At 37.5% G+C, this 24,629-nt stretch overlaps 1 protein-coding gene across 1 annotated transcript; it reads right to left on the bottom strand.

Moving 5' to 3' along the window:
* Positions 1-1,181: 1,181 nt before the first annotated feature.
* Positions 1,182-12,654, bottom strand: LOC140141923 (organic cation transporter protein-like). Its single transcript, XM_072163804.1, has 9 exons — positions 12,049-12,654; positions 11,332-11,483; positions 9,510-9,678; positions 7,338-7,476; positions 6,631-6,716; positions 5,153-5,361; positions 3,606-3,714; positions 3,162-3,370; positions 1,182-1,918 (listed from the first exon to the last, which is right to left on the bottom strand). The coding sequence occupies exons 2-9, from the start codon at positions 11,384-11,386 to the stop codon at positions 1,770-1,772; spliced, it is 1,125 nt and encodes a 374-aa protein (XP_072019905.1). The 5' UTR covers positions 11,387-11,483; positions 12,049-12,654; the 3' UTR covers positions 1,182-1,769.
* Between the last annotated feature and the right edge of the window lie 11,975 nt (positions 12,655-24,629).

Below are 24,629 nucleotides of genomic sequence, written 5' to 3'. Positions count from 1 at the left end.
TAGCTTTGATTTCATTTTGTTGAGTGCTAGACGACTATCGTAAGTGGCACTTACAATGGTCTTCCGCTTAACGAAAAATGAGGGTTGCCTGTAAGACCATCGTAGGAGCAGCACTTACGAAGACCTTGCATTGAACACAAACTAGTATCCAGTGCAAGACCATCGCAAAAGGCACAAATTATATTCACTTATAACATCTAAATTTCATCAACACAAACAAATCACCATAACTCTATATTTGCAACAATAATAATATAGAACTTTCTGAAAAAATCTTTGGTAGATGAACGTGTTCGTAAAACAGAAGCATTATGTAAAATTCACTTGTGTACGATGGTCTTGCGCTCTGTTTACGATTTCTACCACTGATATCGTCGTTCGGCGGGAAAATTACAAAGGTCGCAGGCTAAGCCTCATGTAGCAAATGGGCCCCAGTTACATAAACCTCATAACGATTTGTCATGTTACGTTCAAAATTAACAGAATTTACATAAAAAACACATTTGATTATTTACAGACTCTTAAAAGTATTCTATAGTTATACAGTTTTCTTCTTTCTCAAAAAACAATTTGGCCAAAATTGTACATGTGAGGTTTTTGTAAATGAGGTTTTGCATTTGACCTTTGCAATTACATTATGAGGTTGTTCCCACACAGCGACGATATTATACTAATGCTGTTACTACTATATTAATAATATGCTCTGCATGTAACATACATTACCAACCATCACCATATCTACACCTAGAGACAAATGCAGGGATGCGGAGGGGCGCCCGCCCCTGCGACAGTGAGCTGCAAAATCAGCCTATTTCAGTTTCTCAACTACATGTACCCTAAATTGCCCAATAATGATCCACCCCTGCACCCCAACTATATTAACATCTATACATACACGAGATTATGATAAAGCAATACATATACTTCAATTTACCTTACAAAAATTTTATAATGAAATGAGCAAAATAATCCTGGTGACTGGTGCCACCACTGCAGAGCCACCACTCGATGGGGGCTCATGGTAGGAATTATCCTTAAAAGTGCAAAGGTTATCAGCAGTACTGTACACGGTTGAAAAATTTCATCAGGATTGGTTGAGTAAACTCATTGACCAAAGTTCTTGATATCTGATCCAGAATTTGAACTTACTTTGTGTACGTTTCAGCAACACTATTGCCTTTGTCAACACTTGATGATGAGTGGTTACTACTGGCAACCGACGCTAGATGTATCTCCAGCGTAGGTCTTGGTGTTGCCAGTTGATTTTCCATCTGGGGATTTTACAGTATCAACACTCACACATTTTTGATGAGTTTCTAGAACTGGGTTCAAGAATATACTGGAGATACATCTAGCGTCGGGTGCCAGTAGGAACCACTCATTACCAAGTTGACAAAGGTAACAGTGTTGCTGAAACGTACATAAAGTAAGTGCAATTTCTGGATCAGATATCAAGAACTTTGGTTAATGAGTACTGTACACGTCTTGAAGAACCTTTTCATAGGTTTATTTGATATCTTTGACGTCTTCTGCACCACCGAAAGACTACTATTGAAACCGTTCAGAAAACATAGGCTGAGGTTTGATTTCAAGATATGATGGTGTCTCTCTATAGCTTCATTCCAGTTTTTGAACGCATTTCGAGATAAAAAAAACCCAATTCTGTTGATACTAAAACAATTCTGTTCACATACAGGACAGCCAAGAATTCTTTAACTATAAGGAATAAACAGGATTGGAAAGTTGAAAAAATAAAATTTTGCAATACTCTAAACAGGGACAGCAGAATTTTCATTGGTGTCATCCGGGCAATCACCAGGTTCTTTAGCATCATCAATCGCTGGTGTTTTCTGGTATGCAGTATCCTTTCCTTTGAATTTGCAGAGAGTCCATAATCCTGGTGTATTACTTGAACTTCCTGTGTGGATAATCAGCAAGAAAATGTCCATTTCAGAACGTTATTCTAAACATGTTACAGGCAAGAAAGTAAATTCATTCATTCATTTTCGCTCATTCATTTAGAACATTAATGCTCTGTGTTCTAGCCATAAGCATAAAAAGACTTTACAATGTCCCTGCACCCAATTGTCCTCAGTACCCAAACCTTCTCCACCGTGCAGGGCAAGTTTTGATTAATATATTAAAATAAAATGTGTAATCCCTTTCAAATTTAGCTTTCTGTATTTGGAACAGAAATAAACAGCCCTCTAATTATCTTTTTGCAAAACAACAACAACAAACAAAGAAACAAACATAAAGAAAACAAAAAAGAAAAAACGGCCAAATACATACGGTTCAAATATTACCCCGACCCCATCTCCAGCCCCTCCCCTCATTCAAGTCAAAAGATGCGTCCCTAATAGACATGATTAGAATTGTGAACGTGAACGCAGTACGTGAACGTATGACGTCAATGTGATGTGATCAAGAAGCTTCAAGAGTGCCAATTCGTTACACAGTAGCACTTGAAGTGATATCAACTTAACGTGTGACGCCAATGTGATGTGAGTGCCGATTCGTTACACAGCAGCAGTTGAAGTGATATCAACTTAACGTGTGACGTCAATGTGATGTGATCAAGAGTGCCGATTCGTTACACAGCAGCAGTTGAATTTATATCAACTTAACGTGTGACGTCAATGCGATGTGATCAAGAGTGCCGATTCGTTACACAACAGCAGTTGAAGTGACATCAACTAAACGTATGATGTCAATGTGATGTGATCAAGAGTGCCTATTCGTTATACAGCAGCAGTTGAAGTGATATCAACTTTACGTGTAATAACGTCAATGTGATGTGATCAAGAGTGCGGATTCGTTACACAACAGCAGTTGAAGTAATATCATCTTTACGTCACACGTTCACGTATCGCGACCACGACGGGTCAGAAGTCCTTCTCCACAAGTACACCTTTACGTTACAGTCAAATGTCCGAGGACTTTATTCCGTATTACTATCCTTGTGAGGAAAACAACGGTTTACAGTAGACAAAATATTTCAGGTCCTCGAAAATTATGCATAAATGCAAGAAGAATTGCTATATGTATGTGAGGGGAATGGTATTATATTTTCTGTGTCCTGGGATCTTTTGGCCTTGTTGGTACCGAAATATGAATAGAGACGGGGTGACAAAAAAAACATAAAATTCATATCCACTTACTAGTAAACGCCTCTCCCTCATCCAAGGTCTGCGGCAGGTTAGTTCCCAAAGTTTCAGGCAGAAACAACGCCAAACTACCAGCTACTACGGAGTTGACACCAAAGAATATAAATGGAAGAGGCGACCAATAATCACCAAGTGTCAGGATAAAGGGAGCTATGATGCCACTGACACGAGCACACATAGATGACATGCCAATACCAATGCTCCTGTAAGAAGTAAATAATAGATTATTTCGTACGGGAGACAATTAGCAGTTAGTTCCTTAACTTCATTGTTCTTTTCAAGCTCAATTTTTTCAGGAAAACATCACTTTGAAAAATTGAGTTGCTTCGTAAGGTATGTAGAGCCATTTGAATAGAGCCCATTTTGTACACAAAGTATAGGGAAATGTATTATATCGTACAGCCATTATTATGCATAGCAGCATATCTGTATACATACCTGACTGGCGTTGGAAAAAGCTCTCCAGAAAATATATACACCACGCTGAATGAGGCCGTGATTCCAAACTTGCCTATCATTGCCACAACGGTACGACCTACACCAGGTGCTAAATAGTCAATTGTATATAATAAATTGGATTTCATTAGTTTAGTGATAAAACCTTGGGTTTATTACCATTCTTTTCAGGAGACAGTTAAAGCCATGATATAACATTTTTGCTGAGGAGGAACGCCTCAATAATTGTCAAAATTCTTTTTTATACACGATGATATTGTTTAAACCAACATACCCTGCAATAATCAAGACTTCTCGGTGCTGTAGTTTTGTCAAAATCCGAGATTTTGAATAAAACACAGGAACCGTCGTTCTATTATTACGGGAATGATTTAGTCGAACGCATACACGATGTCATAACACAGTAACGGTGATCTACACAACAAAGGATCGTACCATAACACGACCGAAGAAGTGATACGTATTGGCGAAATCGGCGCTGGTAGTAAATTCCAATTTTCTTTGCTGTGCCTTAGTTTAGCTGTTCGGCTCAAAAATAAAAGGGGTTATATCTGACAGTAAAAGCTAACATTTTATGGCAAAGAAATGCTAATCTATTTTGTATGAAAATGTTATAATATGGCTTTAATGCATTCTGTAAAGGAATTTGTAAATCCCGATGTGCATGGTCTATTAACTTGGTCATTCACAAAATAATGAATATTGTGATAATTATATACATCATTCTAAATAATGTTGGCATTATACAGCGCATTTCACGTGTATCAAAAGGCTGTCGTTAGAATATGTCAGCTACCATACAATGCCTAAGTCATGCTCATACCTTTATGCGACGCTCAATGGACAATATCCCTAACAGCTCCCAATTTCACTCCTGGGTAGAGGCAAGTGAGGCTGAAGCGCCTTGCATTATGCACAATAAACATGATGGTCGATGTAATTATAAATAAATATTAAATCTTGTTGCGATTGAAACATTTCTTTGAGTCTTTTTTCTTTGCCTTTAGGTAAACACTTAAGAATATTCTGCCGCACACCAAGCAATTACGACCAGGGTTAGTGGAATAGTTCGGGCTTAGGATTTTTGAATTAGAACTAGTTTAGGATATACTTATAGCGGCAATATTTTGCTCACTATAGTTGCCCACTTTTTCTCACCCTAAATTTATCCATTGGGGGACGTCCCCCTATAAACATTTTCATAGGCCTAGAAAAAAAGTAATAAATACCCTGTGCATTTTCAAAAAAAGATAAAATTGCAAAATTATACACGACGCGCGCACTGGTCCATCATACCAAAATTTACTTTCATTTTGAGCTAAAAATCTGAATTGACAATTTTTCGCGCCATAAAAACGGAAAAAAATATGCTCACCTAACTAAATTTTAATTCTACCGCCGCCACTGCTTTTATGTTTGTGTATCAATAAATAATGTTCTTTTTTTACTTCCATTTTTTGTTTATAATTTTTTTGGGGGGTGGGGGAGGGGTAAGTTACAGGTCTGTTTAATGTCTATAATTCTCTTACGGAGAAGTGCAGCTAGGATGCAAGCCATTCCACCTCCAACCATATAAATGCATAGCGGAAGTCGTCTACCGAATCTATCCAAAATAAACCAGCATGATATATAGGCGGGAACTTCAACTGCGCCTGACACAAATGCTGCTACGTAGTCATTGACACCAAGGCCTGACGTACTTAGAGACAGCCCGTAGTATACCATGTTGTTAACAAACCTGTTAAAAGTATTAACAAAGTAATATCGTCATGATATTGCATAGTGACGAATACCAAATAGCTCTAAACCGTCCCTTTTTATTAGGCATATAATTACTATAGGGGGTGACATTACCGATTGGTTTTTTTTTACAGTACAAAGTGGGGACGGACATCATGGTTTTGCTCTGAATTTAGGAAAATGACATTTTCGGTCGTTACAAACTGGGAATAGATTATCTCTCGAAGTCCGTTTTGCGTCAAAATTGGCCGATCAATATTTTGTAAACCACTCATCGAACCTCAACAGAAGTTTGTACTGAGAAAGACTATTGCATTTGTGAAAGATACCGACGAACCTATATTTTGATAATGAATTTGAATATCCCGGGGCAATTGATGATGTACCTTGCATCTTATGTAGCCATTGAGAATGAACGTACAAATTGCGCCCGACGTGAGCCATCATCAGCCATGTCGAATAAAGTATAAACATTGGACACAGAGATCTCATGGATTTTCTGAGTAGCCACTACCCATGCTAAATCCGGGGTTCCTGCAGGTAACCCTACCAGGACTAATATATACCAGATTTCTATTTTTAAAAAAACATACTCCCAACGGGACTAGCTTTCGCCAGGACTTTCGGCGAAAGGCCCCTAATAAGACCAAGTGCTCAAAATACGAGTCAGAAATGACTTTCGAAAGTCAAAAAGTCACACTGGGTTTTGTGTTGTTTTTTTCAGCAAAAAATACAAAAAAGGGAGAAATAGAAGAAGGCAAAATAAGAGAAAAAGAAGACAAAAGGGGAAGAGAAAAGCGGGAAAAAAATAAAAAAAAGAGAAGCAATTACAGAAAAACTACTCAGAGGTATATATTTAGCATTATATACCTCATATATAGATACCTGTCATCTGATTGGTTGAATGTGCAGTCATTGAATTAACTATGCCTTCAAAATGAACTATGGACCGGTCCATGGAAATGAACTATGGACCGGTCACGTGCGTCCCGATCAAACTGCACAATCGCAACATCCACTTATCCATTCGGTATATAAAACAAATATTGACTGCTTTATTCGGGACATGGTAGGCCCGCGGTGATTTCAAAACCATGAGCTGACCCGAGGCGCATGGTTTTGAGATCACCTTGGGCCTATAATCTTAACCATGCCCCTCATAGCAGTCAATATTTGTATACTATCTTGTCTACCTGGAGCAGTGAGGCTGGCTTTGCTCGTGACAAGGAAAATAAAACGAAGGAAAATATTTTACCACAATGCTTACCAGTTGTAGAACAGGTTGAGTGACTTGGCTCTCATATTTGGTGTTTTAAACAGATCCCACGGGGTTCCCATAGCCTTGTCTTCTTTCTGTATAAAACAAAAAGTGATTATCAAGTAAGTTGGCCTAATGTTCAAGTTCAAGTCACGATTGTTTGATGGCATGTAAAACTGATTCACTTTTAAGAAAAGTTGAACAATGATGGCGCTATTTATCTTAAATCGTGTTTACATCTTTAGAAGGGGTAGACACTTGAATAATGGTAATAGAACGTCAGCAATAAGACTAACAAATGGTAAGGGAATTTTCAAAAAATCTTTTTGTCATAAAATGTAAGGTATAACTTATATCATTTGGCTAATTTAAATTTAAAATATATGTAAATAGCGCCCTCAATATGTACAATAATTTGAATAATAAAAATTATTAGTGTGATAGCTGTTGGTATTATTTAGGTCTAGAATTGAACATTAAATAATGTTTTGTCAGGAAAAAAATGATAAATGATCACACCAAATAACCGTGAAGTACCAGCTCTTTTGGTGTTTTTTATTGAAATTTCTTTAAAGATAGGAGGGATGGTGGTCCGATGACAGCATCATCCCACATCATACCATGTGGTTCAGATGAAAGAGTGTCATTGAGCCTGAAAAAATAAAGGAAATATTTTTGATTTTTTCCTTCTTTAAAATATGAAAGTCGAAGCTTACCTCCATGATTTGTTCATGTTCTTCAAATAAGACTTCTGGTAATTGTGCCTTATTCACTTTAGCTGCTTTCCTTATTATTTGTTCTGCTTTGGCAAATTTTCCCCTACTAATAAGCCAACGTGGAGATTCACACAAGATACTGTGGTATTCAAGGAAAAGAACTTGGAATTAAATAATGGCAACAAACCGTTTGTCCAATGGGTCATTAGTACGGAAAGGGTTACTGTTATAATTGAAGACCGAAATAAACAGTGTACTTCGGTTATATTTATAAATGCGCTTTTATAAATACGCACATGACCACCTCCGCGCTGCCATAACAGCTTATAGACAGTAAGTCTCGAAGTGACCTTCTACATAGCAAGTGGTCTTCCTATACAATTGAATGTAAAGGCAGAACAACATGAGACTGCTATGCAGCAAAATTGTCTATTTTGTTCAACTTCGTGCTTATATTGTAAACGTTTCCGTCGTCAAATACTTTCAAAATGTCGTTTTTGATAAAATATTATAAATTCAGAATTGCAAAATGTGTAATAATTTTGGAATGCTTAAATTTGATGATATTTATCTACAGATGGTCAATGCATGCATGAGGATTTGGTCACGCTCGCTGGTCTTGGTATGCCGTGCCCATGGGTCACGTGCGTATTTATAAAAGCGCATTTATGAATATAACCGAAGAACACTGATAAAAGACTAGTTTGCGTATGACGTTCTGTCGATTACTGCGCAGGTCAACAACCAATCACGTCACGCCTTTGCCCTGACGTCAGACGTAAACTATTCTTTTCAATTCGATCTTCAATTATGGAGCATTTTCGATTAGGATTAGGGTAGTGTTATGGATATTGTCAGGTTAGGGTTAGATTCAGTGTTAGTATTGATGTGAGGATTGAATTATGATTATGGATAGGGTTAGGTTAATGATTACGGTTTAGGTTATAGCTTAGTGTTAAGGTGTGGGTTAGGGTTTGAGTGAGGGTAAGGATTAGCATATGGTTTATAACATCTAATTTTAAAAGATTAGAGCAACACAATAAAACTTTCTAAGAATTTTAAAAAGTTGAAAGAAAAACTAAATCGGTCAAGCTTTAATTGCCATATCCGAAAAAGTTCACATTGTAGACTTAACCCGGCATGAAACCAAACTCTTTAAATAAATCTACTTCGCGTCAAGTTTGTGAGTTATTGTGTATCACTAACAGCTGCGGACGAGAGACCCGGGCGAGAGACATAATAATTTATACAAAGATGCAAATTTTATGGTACAATTCAAAACCCCTTAGTGTTTATGACATGGCTGGCACAGCTGGTTGTACTTTTTATTATTATATTTATTCGTTATTTATTCAGGAAATGCCATCAATACAAATGCACTGGTCTATATAAATATATATTATACATAGACATGATAATAACAAAATAAGAAATATATATTATACAAAATGAAGGAACCAAACATGATACAAAACTAAATGCAATATTTAGCTCAAATTACTATACAAAGCTTACAAACCAATTGCATTTTTGAATCCACCCAAACGCATTGAAATAAAATTGATAGGAAGATTGGAAGGAAGCTTGTTCCAAATAACTGAAGATCTGTCAAGGAAAGTTTTCTTTCCAAAGAGCTTTTCCATATTGGAACAACCAAACTTTTTTCAGATTGACCTTGGTCAGTAACCATAGGGTATTAAATAAAAGGCACTAAATTTAATGCCCACGTGACCCGTGTGCGCCGCCATACCAAGCCCACCAAGTGATCAGTAGATGTGCTATGTGCTATAAAGAAATAGGAATGTTTCAGACAAGTATCATCAAAATTGCTGAAGATTTAAAAGGCAACTTAATTATAAATTGGGAGATTCTGTTTTTTTAGTATGTTTTCAAGAACTAAATTTTGAAAGTTTTGATCGACGGAAAAAAAGTTATCGACGGAAACTTTTACAATAATACTACAAAGTTGCAAAAAAATGACAAATTTGCTAGAAAATTTGGACAATCATCCGCGTTTCCAATTAAAATACACAGGAAGACCAACCGCTGTGCCAAAGGTCACTTTTCCAGACATCCTGTCTAGACGCTATAATGTCAGCGCCCATGTGGTCACGTGGGCATTAAATTAAGTGGTTTTATTTAAATGCCCTAACACGACTGTTGGTTACTTACGGAATAAGCAGAAAAAATAGCACTAGCGGAACCGATATAGCAAGTTGTAGTTGTCGCCAGTCTCGTATAAAATAGGCAATGATGGCAAGTAACATATATCCGGCAGAGAAGAACAACCAGATAACATTACCGGCCATTGCTCGCTTGGAAGGACCGACGATTTCACTCCCTGAAATATACAAATAGGGTAATTTGATAGCGAAATGGTTCATAGTTGTGGGTAATAATGATGTTATTAAAAACTATCCAGACCGATCCAGGATCTATTCCATATTTCCAAAATCAAACGATAGTCAACCAATTCATCTTAGTACAAATTATTTACATAATTATGAAGAGAAGTGGCCCTATGTTAGACCCTTGAGGTATACCAAAGTTAAGAGATTTTAAATGAAATGAGTCAATATGCAGACTTTGAATTAGGCTATATTACCATGATTACTAAGATGCAAATTTGAACCATGCAAGCTCTTATCCATATATAAGCCTAACACACACGAAGTCTTTTTAAAAGATCGTGGTTTACGACGTCAAAAGCTTTCTTCAAACAAGACAAATATAACACAAGTTGAACGCTCATCAATAATATTTCTCAATATTCAGTTGAATATCAAATGTCAATATGTGGCACAAATAATTCCTTTGACACTGAAAAAACGTGATCCTTTATAATAATCGTTATGAACTTAGCAACATGCCGAATAGCATTTGTTAAAATCATGTTAGTGTCACGCATGAATTGACCTGGTTGGTAAATCCATAAAGCCTTTGGGAGTGTCTTTCATTATAAACGATGTGTACATTGGCGTCTCAGGTGTAACCCGCAAAGGCTCGTGGAATTCAAAATTCTCTTGAATTGACCTTTTCGGTAAATCCCATAAGCCTTTGCGAGTACATCTGAGAACTCGTTATTTTAAGTCACGCCGATCTGCGCCGATACGCACATCGTTTATCGAACATTGTTACTGCGCATTACAAGACGCCGTCAAATGACGTGTTCTCATGTGTACTCGCAAAGGCTTATGGGATTTACCGAAAAGGTCAATTGGAGAACAGGGATCAGATGGTGCGCGGCACTGCACCATTACCTAACCCTGTATGCCGCCCTCTGCAGCTCAATTCTCCCGCTGAATCGCCATTAAATTTGAGGCCCTCTGTCCCTCTACCATCTGGTCCTTATTTGCTAATTCAAGATAAAGCATGCGCGCGTAACATCATTTTTACAAACGAATTTTCGTTTTCTATTTCGTGTTTGATAAATCTCTTGAACAGCTTATACAGTGATTTTAATGGATTATTCCACTCCAAATCCATACATCCCCTATGGAAGATGTGGTCTTAATGTCTCACACAGGAGGGGCATAGATTTCAAATGGAGTCACCCATTCAGGTATTATGTGTGGAAGTTTAACATATAAGGTTATTAATTATTTTAAACTGTTGTGATTTGGTAGTTCACCGCATCTTACGAATGGTAGTGAGCTTTGCATTGCTCAACTCATAGCGAGCGTGTAGAAGAATTAAAATATCACAGATATACTTTTATAGGTGCTGCGGTTCTTGAGTTTCTTGGCTGAAACAACAACACTTTTGTAAAACGTACATAACTCATTAACGACAATAAATTAAACAAGTTTGCAAAGTATACGATTTGCAGAATGAACTTTTGCAAAACATCAAGGTGTTAATTTTCAATAATATATTGATCTAGATAATGAAAATTTTAGGTTGCTTCGACCAACAATACCTCGTCTACCCTTAAAGTCATGTCTGCCAAATTAAATGGATTTCAACAGATATAATCTAGTAAGAACATAATCACCTAATATAAAGACACATAGACCGGCCATATTGGTCATTCCTATGAAGAACCTCATGATAGCATAGGCTGCAAAATTCGGCGAAAATGCTGCTATTGTTCCTGATACAGTCACACCACCAAGGGCTATGAAAAATGCTAGGTAACGACCAATCCTGTGCCGTAAGAAATATGATCAAAATATATTAACACTTAATGAAAAGCAAACAGACTAGAAAGCATATAATAAAAATAATAATAAGCACAATTATTGATTTTTGTGATTTTCCGAAAGTTGGCTGACGCGATCGTGTACTTGAACAATTTTGATTGCGAAGATGCAGCTGCTGCAAGGAACATCGCACTCTTATGATGAGAATAAGAGCAGTTACTGGTGCAGCATATCTGCTATTTTTGGATCATCTCAAGCTAGGTAGTGACGTGAAGGTTAGCAACTATTTTAAACTGTTGCGATTTGGTAGTTCACAGCATCTTGCGAATGGTAGTGAGCTTTGGCAAAAATTGCATGATCATTTCATAGCGAGTGTGTAGAAAATGTCAAATATCACAGATATAGTTTTGGTAGGTTCTATGGTTTTTGTGTTATGTTGTACAGAGGGCTGAAACAACAACACTTTTGTAAAACGTACGTAACTCATTTTAATGTAAATCCAGCAAGTTTTGAACTATTGCAAAAAAATATCGGGTTTTTTATGACTTTAAAAATATAGGATAACTTACCAATCGGCAATATTACCGAATAGAAAAGCCCCAATCAAGAACCCAGCAAAGTAGGCAGAATCGGCATATTTTGGTAGATTCTTGTTTCCACAAACCAAGTTGAACTGTGTGAGGAAATGAAAATGATCGTTAATTGGAAAACTTGATTTCTACAAGATAAAGATTTTATATAAGGTGACGAAATTTATATGTAAATTTACGTTTTATTGGCGCGAGTGAGGCGATTGGAGGGCGCAGTACATCAAATCACTACGCTAAAGGTGCAATGGTGATGTGTTCTGGTTATAGTATATGGCTACTGGAGACAATGTGGTGTCCTTAGGGACCATGTTCTTCGTAAAGTTGGCATGTTCTGATTTAAATGAAAGATACTAGTCTATTAATGACTAAAATAGATGTAAAAGTATGCAAATCGATTTCACAAAAAAGTAGGCTCTGTCCGAATTGCTGCTAACGCAACAAGTTTTAATGCTAGTTTAATGCCCGTTCGTATGGAGTCTGCATCACGAATTTTACCCCTCCTCTCTACCACCCCAATGTCAAAAAGAAATGTACGCCATTCTTTTAATAACTTGTACTATGATAATGAGTGTAAAATCAATATTGATGTGTACGCTTTTACATGCAGTACAGCCTAAAAACTAAAGGCCTTTAACCATTGTTAACTCATCGTATCTAGTAAACTCTTGAAGAAATTACTTACTGAATATTGCTGGGGAACTGGGCTCCTACATGTATCACCAGTAAACTCTCCAAGAAATTACTCACTGAAGGGTCTTGCTGGGGAACGGAGGTCCCACATGTATCAGGTAAACTCTTCAAGAAATTAATCACTGAATGGTCTTGCTGGGGAACTGTATGTATCAGGTAAACTCTCCAAGTAATTACTGGGTAGTCTTGCAGGGGAACTGAGGTCCCACATGCATCAAGTAAACTCTCCAAGAAATTACTCACTGAATATTCCTACTGGGTAACTGAGCCGAGGTCCCACATGTATCAAGTTAACTCTCCAAGAAATTACTCATTGAATAGTCTTGCTGGGGAACTGCATGTATCAGGTAAACTCTCCAAACAATTACTAAGTAGTCTTGATGGGGAACTGAGGTCCAAGTAAGGGGTGGTGCAATAATTATGTGTACCCCCCGGGGGTGAATTATAGGGGGGCAAAGATTTTTGGCAGGCCAAAAGGGGGGCAAGCATTTTTTGGCAGGTCGAAAGGGGGGTCAAGCGATTTTTGGCAGGTCGAAAGGGGGGCAAGCAATTTTTGGCACAGATATTTTGGGCACCGTTTCTATATTACGCCCTAAAAGGCGTAGGAAAACGTTACGAACACGTTCAAATATGCAAAATTTCCTGCTCGCTGCGCTCGCATTATATGTTAAGACAATTTAAGGTTTTAAATTCGGGTTCCCCAAAATCTTGCATGTGTAAGGGGAGGCAAAGATTTTTGGCACGTCAAAAGGGAGGGCAAAGGTTTTTTGGCACGTCGAAAGGGGGGCCAAAGGTTTTTGGGCACGGCCAAAGGGGGGGGGGGGCAAGCGATTTTTGGCAGACCATTTTGAGAATTCACCCCCCGGGGGGACCCATAATTATTGCACCACCCCTAATTACTCACGGAATAGTCTTGCTGGGGAACTGAGATTCCATTGTATCAATAAACTCACCACGAAATTACTCACGGAATAGTCTTGCTGGGGAACTAAGGTCACACATGTATCAAGTCAACTCTCCACGAAATTACTCACTGAATAGTATTGCTGGGGAACCGAGGTCCCACGTGAAGTGAACTTTCGTATAACCTCAGAAAGCAGCTGTATAGTCACTCGCTTTTTATTCAAAAAACAAATAGCGTAAGTAAACACATATCGGCATTTAGAACGAAACGCTGCATGAACCATGTACAGTGAAAAAATATTATTTTCATTGTAAAATTATGACCTTATTTATGTAATCAAATTAATAAACGGGGACAGCATACAGCAACAAGGTGGCTTGGGTCAGAAAAAAAAACTATGACAGCTGGGGGAATACGTTCGGGCTACACCCAGGACGGTGTGCAATCCTATTAATGTTGCACTAGGCCAAATAAAATATAAGTTCCCATCATTTGTGGACCCGAAACGTTACGATTGGTGCATAATATGTGTACCCCGGGGTCAGTGGTGGTCAAAGATTTTGGGCAAGCCAAAAGGGGAGAGCAAGCGTTTTGGCAAGGCGGCAATATTTGGCATAGATAGTCAACGAAGCATGGGCACCATTTCGAAATTTATGCCCTAAACTTATAGGAAAACGTTCAAGTGTACACAATTTCCTCGACAGGTATTAAAGCAATATTATAACATTATCATACAAAATAGATTACCATTTCTTTGACATAAAATGTTAGTTTTACTGTCAGATATATCCCCTTTATTTTTGAGCCGAACAACTACGGCAAAGCAAAGAAAATTGGAATTTACTACCAGCGCGTATGTCGCCAATACGTACCACTCCTTCGGTCATGTTGTGGTACGACCCTTTGTTGTGTAGATCACCGTCCGTGTAACGTACTGTCATGACTGTGTGTTATGAACATGGTGTATGCGTTCGACTAATAATTCCATCGTAATAATAAGACGCCGGTTCCGGCTCTTTATTCAAAATTTCGGATTTTCACAAAACTACAGCACCTAGAGTCTTGATTTTTGCAGGGTATATTGGTTTAATAAAGTACAATATAATCGTGTAAAAAAATGAATTTTAAAAAATCAGTGAGGGCGTCCTCAATAGCAAATGTTATAATATGGCTTTAATGACGAGAGTGTGTTTGCAGAACCATTTAGACATTTATACGCTATTCATAAATTATAAAACAAACTAGAGGCAAATGGTGGTCATAGACCACAAACCTAGCTGGGGCATGTTGGTGTTGTGGAGGTATCTGACCCCTGCAAAATGTTCCAAAAATGTTCCCCTGTCATGAGGCTTGTTGTCACCGAGTTTTGAGTCCGGTACTCCTCACAGATGTCCAGAAAATGAAATTCTAAGATTTGACCCAGATGACCTTTGACCAGACCCCTGCAAGATGTTCCATAATTCACCCCTGGTCATGAGTTGTCACCGAGTTTGAGCCCTGTACCTCTTACAGATGTCCAGATAACGCAATTCTAAGATTTGGCCCCAGAATGATGTCTTTTGAGCTGACCCGTGCAAAATGTTCCAATATGTTCCACAGGTCATGAGGTTGTCACCGAGATTGAGCCCCGTACCCCTTACAGATGTCCAGATATTGAAATTCGAAGATTTGTCCCCAGCTGACCTTTGACCTGCCCCCTGCAAAATGTTCCAACATGTTCCCCTGGTCATGAGGTTGTCGCCGAGATTGAGCCCCGTACCCTTACAGATGTCCAGATATTGAAATTCGAAGATTTGACCCCAGCTGACCTTTGACCTGATCCATGCAAAATATTCCAAAATGTTACTCTTCTCATCAAGTTTATTGTCACTGAGTTTGATAAAAAAAATTCGGGAAAAAAAAAATTCGGGAAAAAAAAAAATTCGGAAAAAAAATTTCGGAAAAAAAAATTTGAAAAAAAATTTCGTTAAAAAAAAAATTTGAAAAAAAATTTCGGAAAAAAATTTTCAAAAAAAAATGTTCAAAAAAAATTTCAAAAAAAAAAATTTCGGAAAAAAAATTTCAAAAAAAAAATTTTTGGAAAAAAAAAAAATTCGATTTCTATTTCCTTCATTCTCTTCAAATAAAAAATAATTTCGGAAAAAACAATTTCAAAAAAAAAATTTCGCAAAAAAAAGAACAAAAAATTTCTATTTCCTTATATATCACATCATTTATTGAGCGCTATATCAACAATTACCACAGCGCTGTACAATAGCAAATAACATGGTTAAAAACACAATAATATAGAATTATACAGCAAAAATAAATATCACTTACATGTACAACAATAATTATTAAAAAGCAACACGATAAATCATCAATAGACCATATTAAGGGGGTACTACACCCCTGTGGGAAATTTTTGAATATTTTTGCATTTTTCTCAAAAAATAATAACGCACTGGTAACAAAGGTTATGTATATTATTGGGGCAAGGAATCCAATTACTGCACTGAAATTTCAGTGACTCAAGACAAAGTGGTTCAGTATATATGATAGGAAATGAGGTACATCCTAGCGGTACCTTATTTCTTATCATAAATAACAAACCGCTTGTCTTGGGTCACTGAAATTCCAGTGTAGTAATTGGATTCCTTGCCCCTATAATATACGTAACTTTTGTTACCACTGTGTAACTAGTTTTTGAGAAAAATGCAAAAATAGACACAAATTTATCGAGGGGTGTAGTACCCCCTTAACATGATTAAAATACAATTTTAAAAAACCCCAAAGCAAATATAATGATAAAATAAATGTAGGCAAATACCAAGGATGCATATAAGGAACAAAACATTATTGAGATGGAAAAAGGTGAGTTTTTAACAATTTCTTGAAAATATTGACTGAGGGTGAAAGGCGGATATGGAGGGGGAGCAAGTTCCAAAGGCGTGGGGAAGCAACATTGAAGGCGTGATCCCCTATTGACAGTCGAGTACGAGAAACTTGAAGTTGAAAATTACTACTGGAGCGCAAATTTTCCCTGCTTGGTTTGTACTGAATGAGTAATGAGGACAGGTAACCAGGTGTGAGATTGTTGATACCTTTGAAGGTCAAAAGCAGCACTTTGAAGATAACCCTCTCATTAACAGGCAACCAATGTAATTCTCTCCGCAGGGGTGCTGAGGACTGAAGTCTATTGCATCTAAAATGACTCGAGCTGCCCTGTTTTGCAGTACTTGCAGCTTTTTTCTGTCCTTAGCTGAAATTCCAAACAACAGCGAGTTCGCATAATCCAGGCGGGATAGGATAAGCGAACGAACCAGGTGGTGGCAGCTTTCAACCGTGATATATCTCCTGATTCTATAGATGTTCCTCAAATGAAAGTTAACTGTTTTAACAACAGATTTCACATGGTCCTTCATAGACATAGTTTGGTCAAATACTACACCCAAATTTTTGATTGTAGAAGATGGGGTGATATTTATATCATCAATTTTGAGAGAGACATCTTGCAGCTTTTTCAAGTTATGTGAGGATGCCGCAACAAAAAACTCAGTCTTAGAATTGTTGAGCTTGAGCATATTTATTGTCATCCACTCATAAATGTCCTTAATACATGTCGACAATTTGGCTAATGCTAATTCGACAGCTCCATCAGTTTTTGGATCAAATGCCAGATAAAGCTGAATGTCATCAGCATAAATGTGATAGGCAATGCCATGCTGACGAATGATTGCGCCAATATAGTTGGTATATAACACAAAAACAGCGGTCCGAGAACCGATCCTTGAGGTACTCCAAATTCCAGAGTATACTTGCCCGATGCTGTGCATGCAGCATCACCGGATTCCTCAGCCTCCTCCGACACGGAGAGATCACCACCGATGGAAACACGAAAACTACGCCCCTGGAGGTAAGATTTAATCCACCTCAGCGCCATACCAGTTATGTTAAAAGTGGTTGATAAACGATCGAGCAGGATTTGGTGATCCACCGTGTCGAAGGCTGCTGAAAGATCCAGTAGCACCACAAACACCGCATTGCCACGATCCATATCCGTCATGATGTCACTTTTTACACGGAGCAATGCTGTTTCCGTGCTATGCTGCGCCCTATACGCCGATTGGAACTCCTCCTGAAGACCATGTGAGTGAAGGTGATCCTGTAATTGAACTGAGTCAATCTTCTCCATGATTTTTGAGTAGTACCTTATGTTGGAAACAGGGCGATAATTGTTCAAGACATTTTTGTCAAGGGTGGACTTCTTTAAAACAGGGCATACCACTGCTTCGCGAAGCTTAGAAGGAATTCACCTCTACAAAAGATTTGTTAACAACTACCTCCAGAGCTTGACACATAATCTTGATATTATCTTTACACAACCACATCGGTAGTGTGTCTAACACACATGACTTATTAGAAGAAGCAAGAACTGTCTTTTCAATGTCTTCTGCACTCACAGGTTTGAAAGTATCAAATTGTTCAACATCAATAACTACATTGGAGTCAATAACACAATTATCATGATTTCTATCAGAAACCGAGACAAGTTCTTGTCTTATCTTAGCAACCTTGTTGATGAAAAACTGAGCAAAGGAGTTGCTCAGTTCAGACATTGAATCACAACTGGGTAAAGATTTGACATTTTTGTTCAACAGTTTGTTCATTATACCAAACATATTCTTACAGTCAGAAAATTCAAGTTCATCATTGTAATATACCTCTTTCGCAGTTTGAATGAGTTTGTTAACAATATTGCACTGGTCGACATAAGCAACATGATTATCATTGGTTTTATTTTTGCGCCATTTACGTTCTAGTTTACGACGCTTACACCTTGCATCATTAATTTCCTCATTGTACCAAGGAAAGCGTGGTCTCAAGCTTCGAGAACGTGTCTGAGGAGGTGCATGAGCATCAAGAACACAAGTAATCGACGATTCAAGCTGCTCAAGCATCTCATCAACAGTACCTCGAAAGTCAATACCACCAACTGCTAAAGTTAGGTCACTAGAAAATACACATTTTGTCCATTTTCTTAAAGTTCCTTACAGTAGATTTCAATTTTTGAGGAATGGGTTTAGCATAGTCAAAGACACAATCAACGATCTTATGATCGGAACCTAACGATGGTAATACACAGCAATTAGAAACCAATCTGTCCTCAATGCGCGATATGACTAAATCTAAAATATGTCCACTAATGTGCGTGGGTTCTTGAACATACTGGTGTAATCCATGTGCTGATAGGGTATCACAGAATCTGATGACTTCCGGTTTAGTAGGCTGATCTACATGGATGTTGAAATCTCCCAGAAATACAGTTTTGGCAGGAACAAGACACACATCATCAAGGAAACATTCAAATTCCTCTAAATATTGGCTGGTTTTGAAGCCATTTACTTTTGAGGGCGGAGGACGATATATGATAATAATTCTAAGACCAGTGTTTTTTACAACGATGATTGCATGTTCAAAATATGTTGTTTCATCAGATGTGTTGTTCAAGAGACTGATTTGTGTTTTGTGGATAACCCCAATACCACCATGTTTATCACCTTTGCGTGGAAAGTTCATAAAAGAATAACCAGGCGGTAACATTTCTCCAATAACTACAGGGTCATCTTCTGCACGCCAGGTTTCAGTAATGACAAAGATATCTACATCATTTTCAATGATGTTGTCAGCAATAGCAATAGTTTTATTTCCAACAGATCTGGCATTCCACTGTCTAATATTCAATTTTCTATTATCATGTCTATTCAATTGACGCAAATTGTTGGGATCAGCAGATACCTGACCGGGTTTATGAATTTCAGTTCTGTTATTCACAATTACGGGAATTCGATGAGAGTTCAAAGTTTTTGGTTTGCGCACACCTCTCCTTCCTCTTTTTCTCCATCGTTTTCTTTTTGTGGGGTGTACAGATGAGTGGAAAGGACAGGCATGTTGGAGTAAGTTCATGGATTCCAAATGCCTACATAATTCCACAGAAATACCACAGTCTATTGCACTAGTGTCTAAACCTGGTGGTTTCAAATCTAATGAATGAAGAAAGTCCGATGTATAACAAACACGATCAATATTGGTATTGATGTTTAACAGATTTGTTTTGGTGTTGAACAGATGATCATCCATAGTGATTATACTGGTAGTATCGATCAAAAATCCAATGGAGGTAAATACGGGATATGTATAATGTACAGTACATACCCATTCAACGGCAAGAGTTTGCATAAATATCATAGAAATTGCACAGAATCCGGACATAAAACTCACAAATTGATGCATCATATTCATCCTGGTATAGATCCCTCACATAAGTAAAAGTCATTTCATCACAAATACAATTGCACAGTTATAAATCAGTAAAAAATCACGGAGCGGTTGACGGAAGAGCGACCCGGTCAGGCGCTGCATCAACATTCTCTTCAAAAAAAATCCCAATTTCCCTTAATTCTCTTCAATTTTAGAAATGACTGACATCAATTTCGCATAGCCTAGGCCTACCCCGGTCCTAACCATCCATGGATTAAAATAAGTGTATGCCTTTATATTTCCCATTTGATGTTTGTAGCATATAGGCTTTTTGAAGGCCTATGTTTGTTTATAGGCGCTCCTCGTAATTTATTTCAAGAACAGCTTGCATGTCATATGTTCTTCTGAACCAACTTCTTCATCTGCTGTTCAGCTACTGCCCCAGTGCCAACGGCTCAGATAATATTGGCAAGTCTCCCGTATAACACATTGTAGGCCTAAATTTGCAAAATAAAAGGGCCTAGGCCTACTTTGCATTGTTTGGGGTATGAAAATAAGCACTTTTGAAAGTTAACTTATGGAAGAAAAAGCTTTTTTTATACCAATTGTCGGGTTTTGGAAAAAATAATCATCTCTTGAATATTTTTTAAGGTAGGTCCTACGGAAAAAATACATAGGCCTATAATAATAATACCCATGGGAGGTGCTCGCGCCGGCACATCATCTGCAGTTTATGTGTTGCGACAAATCATAGGCCTATAGGCATATACTCATAATTAGTTTTATGGTTTTATATATGCCATGTAGGGCCTACATAAAGTCATCGGAATCATACCTTGGTCATGTTGACCGGGGGTTGAATTTATGAATAAGTAAAATAATAAGAAGCTGCATGCATGATGATGATAAAAAAAACCCAATTGATCGTCCCCACCCGCTTCCTTTCGCATGGCATTGCCACTGAGGGAGTCTGAAATGTTTAATGCTATTTTCTTTATTATAAGGAAAACTTCTTTTTTAAATGTTTCAAAAGTTAATAATATTGTCAATAGTTTAGATTTGCTTCTGTCCAATAAGCATTTCAATTTAGAGGCTTTGTTTTAATCATCCTCTCAGAGAACCATCAAATAACAAGAGCCTCGATCCTATCATCCTCCTCTACAAATTACACAACTACTAATAATGTCCGGGAATAATACATAGGCCTAAATGATCCATTTGCATTGTAAAAAATAACTAATAAATGATAAATAAAAAGGCCCTCCACTTCCTCTTTTTGATAACATGTGGACAATCAACTGGAATTTTGTTTTTACTTGACCTTTAAATAATTATAAGTGGTTGTATTGCCATGATTATTGCATCTGATATTTAGATCGCGATCGCTGTTGTCAAATTATCCCGGCAAAAATGTCAACGCAATACAAAACGCGTAACCACAATGACGTCATCAGGAAAGCGCCCAATTTTCTACTTTTGATAAATGACGCGCGATGTAGCGTCGGAAGGGGGTAAATCGAGTACGTTGTTTTCATTGTATTTTTATTTCTAAAATAGTTAGTTCTTCAATTGTTTTAGATATTGATTCTATATTTTATGGGCTTTATTTTGATACCAAATCATATTTTCTTTCAATGGTCCCTTTAACTTCCCTCAATTTCCCCTCATTTTCCCAAATTTCGGGACGAAACTCTTTTCCAGTATGGGGCCGGTATAGGCCCTCCGCCTCACCAAGTATCATAGCCATGCGACAAACAATGTAGACGTAACAGCATTTTTTAGCGTTTGTTACTAACGGACTAACGGACGGACGGACGGACTAACAGACGGAGAGACATGGTGACTTATTAATAGAGCTGCTACCCGCAGCTAACACCCGCAGCTAAAAACAATGGTTCAAAAAGGCCAAACCATATCTTCACAAGTCAAATAATTCTTACATAGCATCAAGTCAGGGTTTCACAGTGGTTTGTTTCCAGCGGAAGAACCCGAACGATTACAATACCTAGCTGGGGGTGTAAACCCCCCAGCTAGGTAAAAAACATGTGCAATTTCACTTTGTTGCCAGCGGAAGAAAACGGGAAGATTACAGTGGTTTGTTTCCAGCGGAAGAACCCGAACGATTACAATACCTAGCTGGGGGTGTAAACCCCCCAGCTAGGTAATAATGTTTGTGCGAGTGATTTGCAATCGTTATAGCGTGTTTCTTTTAATAAGGGACCAATCGTTATTTACGGCAGGGGGGGAATGGGTGTTTTGGCAAAAATATCGACAAAAAATTTCGCGTTCCCCCCTCGCGTCCGCTCAAAATTTTCGCGTTCCCCCTTGTTTTCCCAATTTTCTCCATTTAAAATTTAACAATCCCCCCCTCCTGGTTTAACTAAAATTTCAGGTTCCCCCTCAAGACCACAAAAAAATTTGTGTTCCCCTAAATTTACCCATTCCCCCCTGCCATAAATAACGATCGCTCCCTAAGTATCAGTTAATATTTATGGTTCAGAGTAATTCACACCATACGGTACTGATGAGCAGTTGCTATTTATTTTAGTTTTATTTTACGATCAAACGTAAATGACTAGGCATTGGGCAGTAATTATCTGTCGCCCCGTGCGAGAAAAACGAGGGAGTGGTGAGCCATTTTTGACAGGGCAAAAGGGGTGGGCAAGCAATTTTTGGCAAGTCAAAAGGGGGAAAGTGATATTTGGCAAGTCAAAAGGGGGGCAACAGATTTTTGGCGCCAATTTAGGAGCACCTTTGCAATGAAACAAGAGATTAAGGGTGGACGAGGTATTGTTGGTCGAAGCAACCAAAAAATCGATTGTCATTATCTGAATCAATATGTTATTGAAAAATAACACTTTGATGTTTTGCAAGAGTGCATTCTACAAATCATATACTTTGAAAACTTGCTTAATTTATTGTTGCTAATGAATTATGTACGTTTTACAAAAGTGTTGTTGTTTCAGCCCTTTGTACAACATAACTCAAGAACCACAGGATATACAAAAGTATATCTGTGATATTTAGATTCTTCTACACGCTCGCTATGAATTGAGCAATGTAATTTATGTCAAACCTCACTACCATTCGCAAGATGCTGTGAACTACCAAATCACAACAATACAAAATAGTTGCTAACCTTAAGGAGGTACTACACCCCTTGATAGATTCCCGGGGATAGATTTGTGACTATGTTTGTATTTTTCTCAAAAACTAATAAAACACTGGTAACTTCAGTGACTTAAGACAAGTAGTTATTGATTTATTGATAATTGGTTTTCCCTCATTTTTGACTGTAACCCCACAACTGTTGTCTGTGATGAAATAAAATTTCCAGTGCAGTAGTTGTAGTCCTTGCCCCTATAATATACAGGGTGTCCCAGAAAAAATTACCAAGTGAAAAAAATTGAACGTAAGTCGAGAAATCAACATCAGAATCAAAATATTTAGCCTGTTTTATTGTGCATCAAATACGAAAATTTTATTTGATTCGGTTGACTGGTTCCGAAGAAATTAACGCTTACATAATGCGCGTATCATTGTAGTTCATTCGAAGTTTGATAGCTTTTGATCAACAGACGCCTTTTTCATACTCGCTCACCGCTTCCTAAAGTTTGTGTATCTCATTGAATTTACTCCTCATTATCTATTTTCTAATTCCACGGTTTTATGTTATTCATGCTTTCACTGAAGATGAATAACAGTTTGTCCGGGAAAACTTTGATTTCTGCAATTGGAAGCTTACTAACTTTAATTCTTTAGGTTGTGAAAATATGTTATATTTTAACTTTCCAAAGAACATTTGAGCCAAGAATGACAACGATCAAGTACTTACAGCTTTACGTGTGATTTTCTATACCATGCAACATTAATGTTAAAAAATTTAAACTTTGCATTACAATTTCTTGGAAATATTCCAAAAACATTAATGTGTGTGTGAGAATTTTTAAGCCAGCTGGAATTCTTTATGCAATAATTCTTTATGCAATATTTATATCAGCATTAACGAAAAAAAGAATTTTGCAAGTACCGAGCATGATCTTACATGCAAGCTTTCATTTTCAATATCGTGCAGGTTTTCAAATTTGAACAAAACCTTGCAAGAAACATATTATTTAAAAAGAACAAAAAGAATTTCACAGAACAAAATATGAAGCCCATTGACAGAACCACCAGTGCGCATATTTGTGTTGAGTGATCATTCTTTCAAACTTGGAATGAAGTGAATTGACGCGTTACGTAATCGGTCATTTCGTAGCACTCAGTCAACCACAACCAGTAAAATTGGCGTATAAGATGCAGACTAAGATGGTCTACTCGCTGATGTTTAGATGTTTGGATTCTGATGTATATTTCTCGATTTACGTCCAAATCCATTCACCCGGTAACTTTTTCTGGGACACCTTGTACATATTTTACTTGTCACCAATGCACTATAATTTTTTTTGAAAAATGCAAAAATAGGCACAAAATTTGCCAGGGGTGTAAACAAATGTTATAAAATGCTAATGTTCCTGCTCGCATTTTTAAAGAGGTTCTAGAGCAATACGCAGTTAAAACGCAAAAAAAAAATGCAACTTGCAAATTGGGGAGGGCGGGCCGGGGAAAAGGGAAACAATTTTTGGCAGATCATTTTGAAATTTACCCACAGAAGGTGGTAATTATCGTACAGCTCCAAATAATTTGAAAGTCAAGGGGATGTTGTGGATGTTCAAAAATTAGTTGT

The sequence above is a fragment of the Amphiura filiformis genome, chromosome 20 (genome assembly GCF_039555335.1).
Source record: "Amphiura filiformis chromosome 20, Afil_fr2py, whole genome shotgun sequence".
NCBI classification, from domain to species: Eukaryota; Metazoa; Echinodermata; class Ophiuroidea; order Amphilepidida; family Amphiuridae; genus Amphiura; species Amphiura filiformis.
The sequence above is the reverse complement of the archived record's forward strand: the minus strand, read 5'-3'. Positions and strand labels throughout refer to the sequence as shown.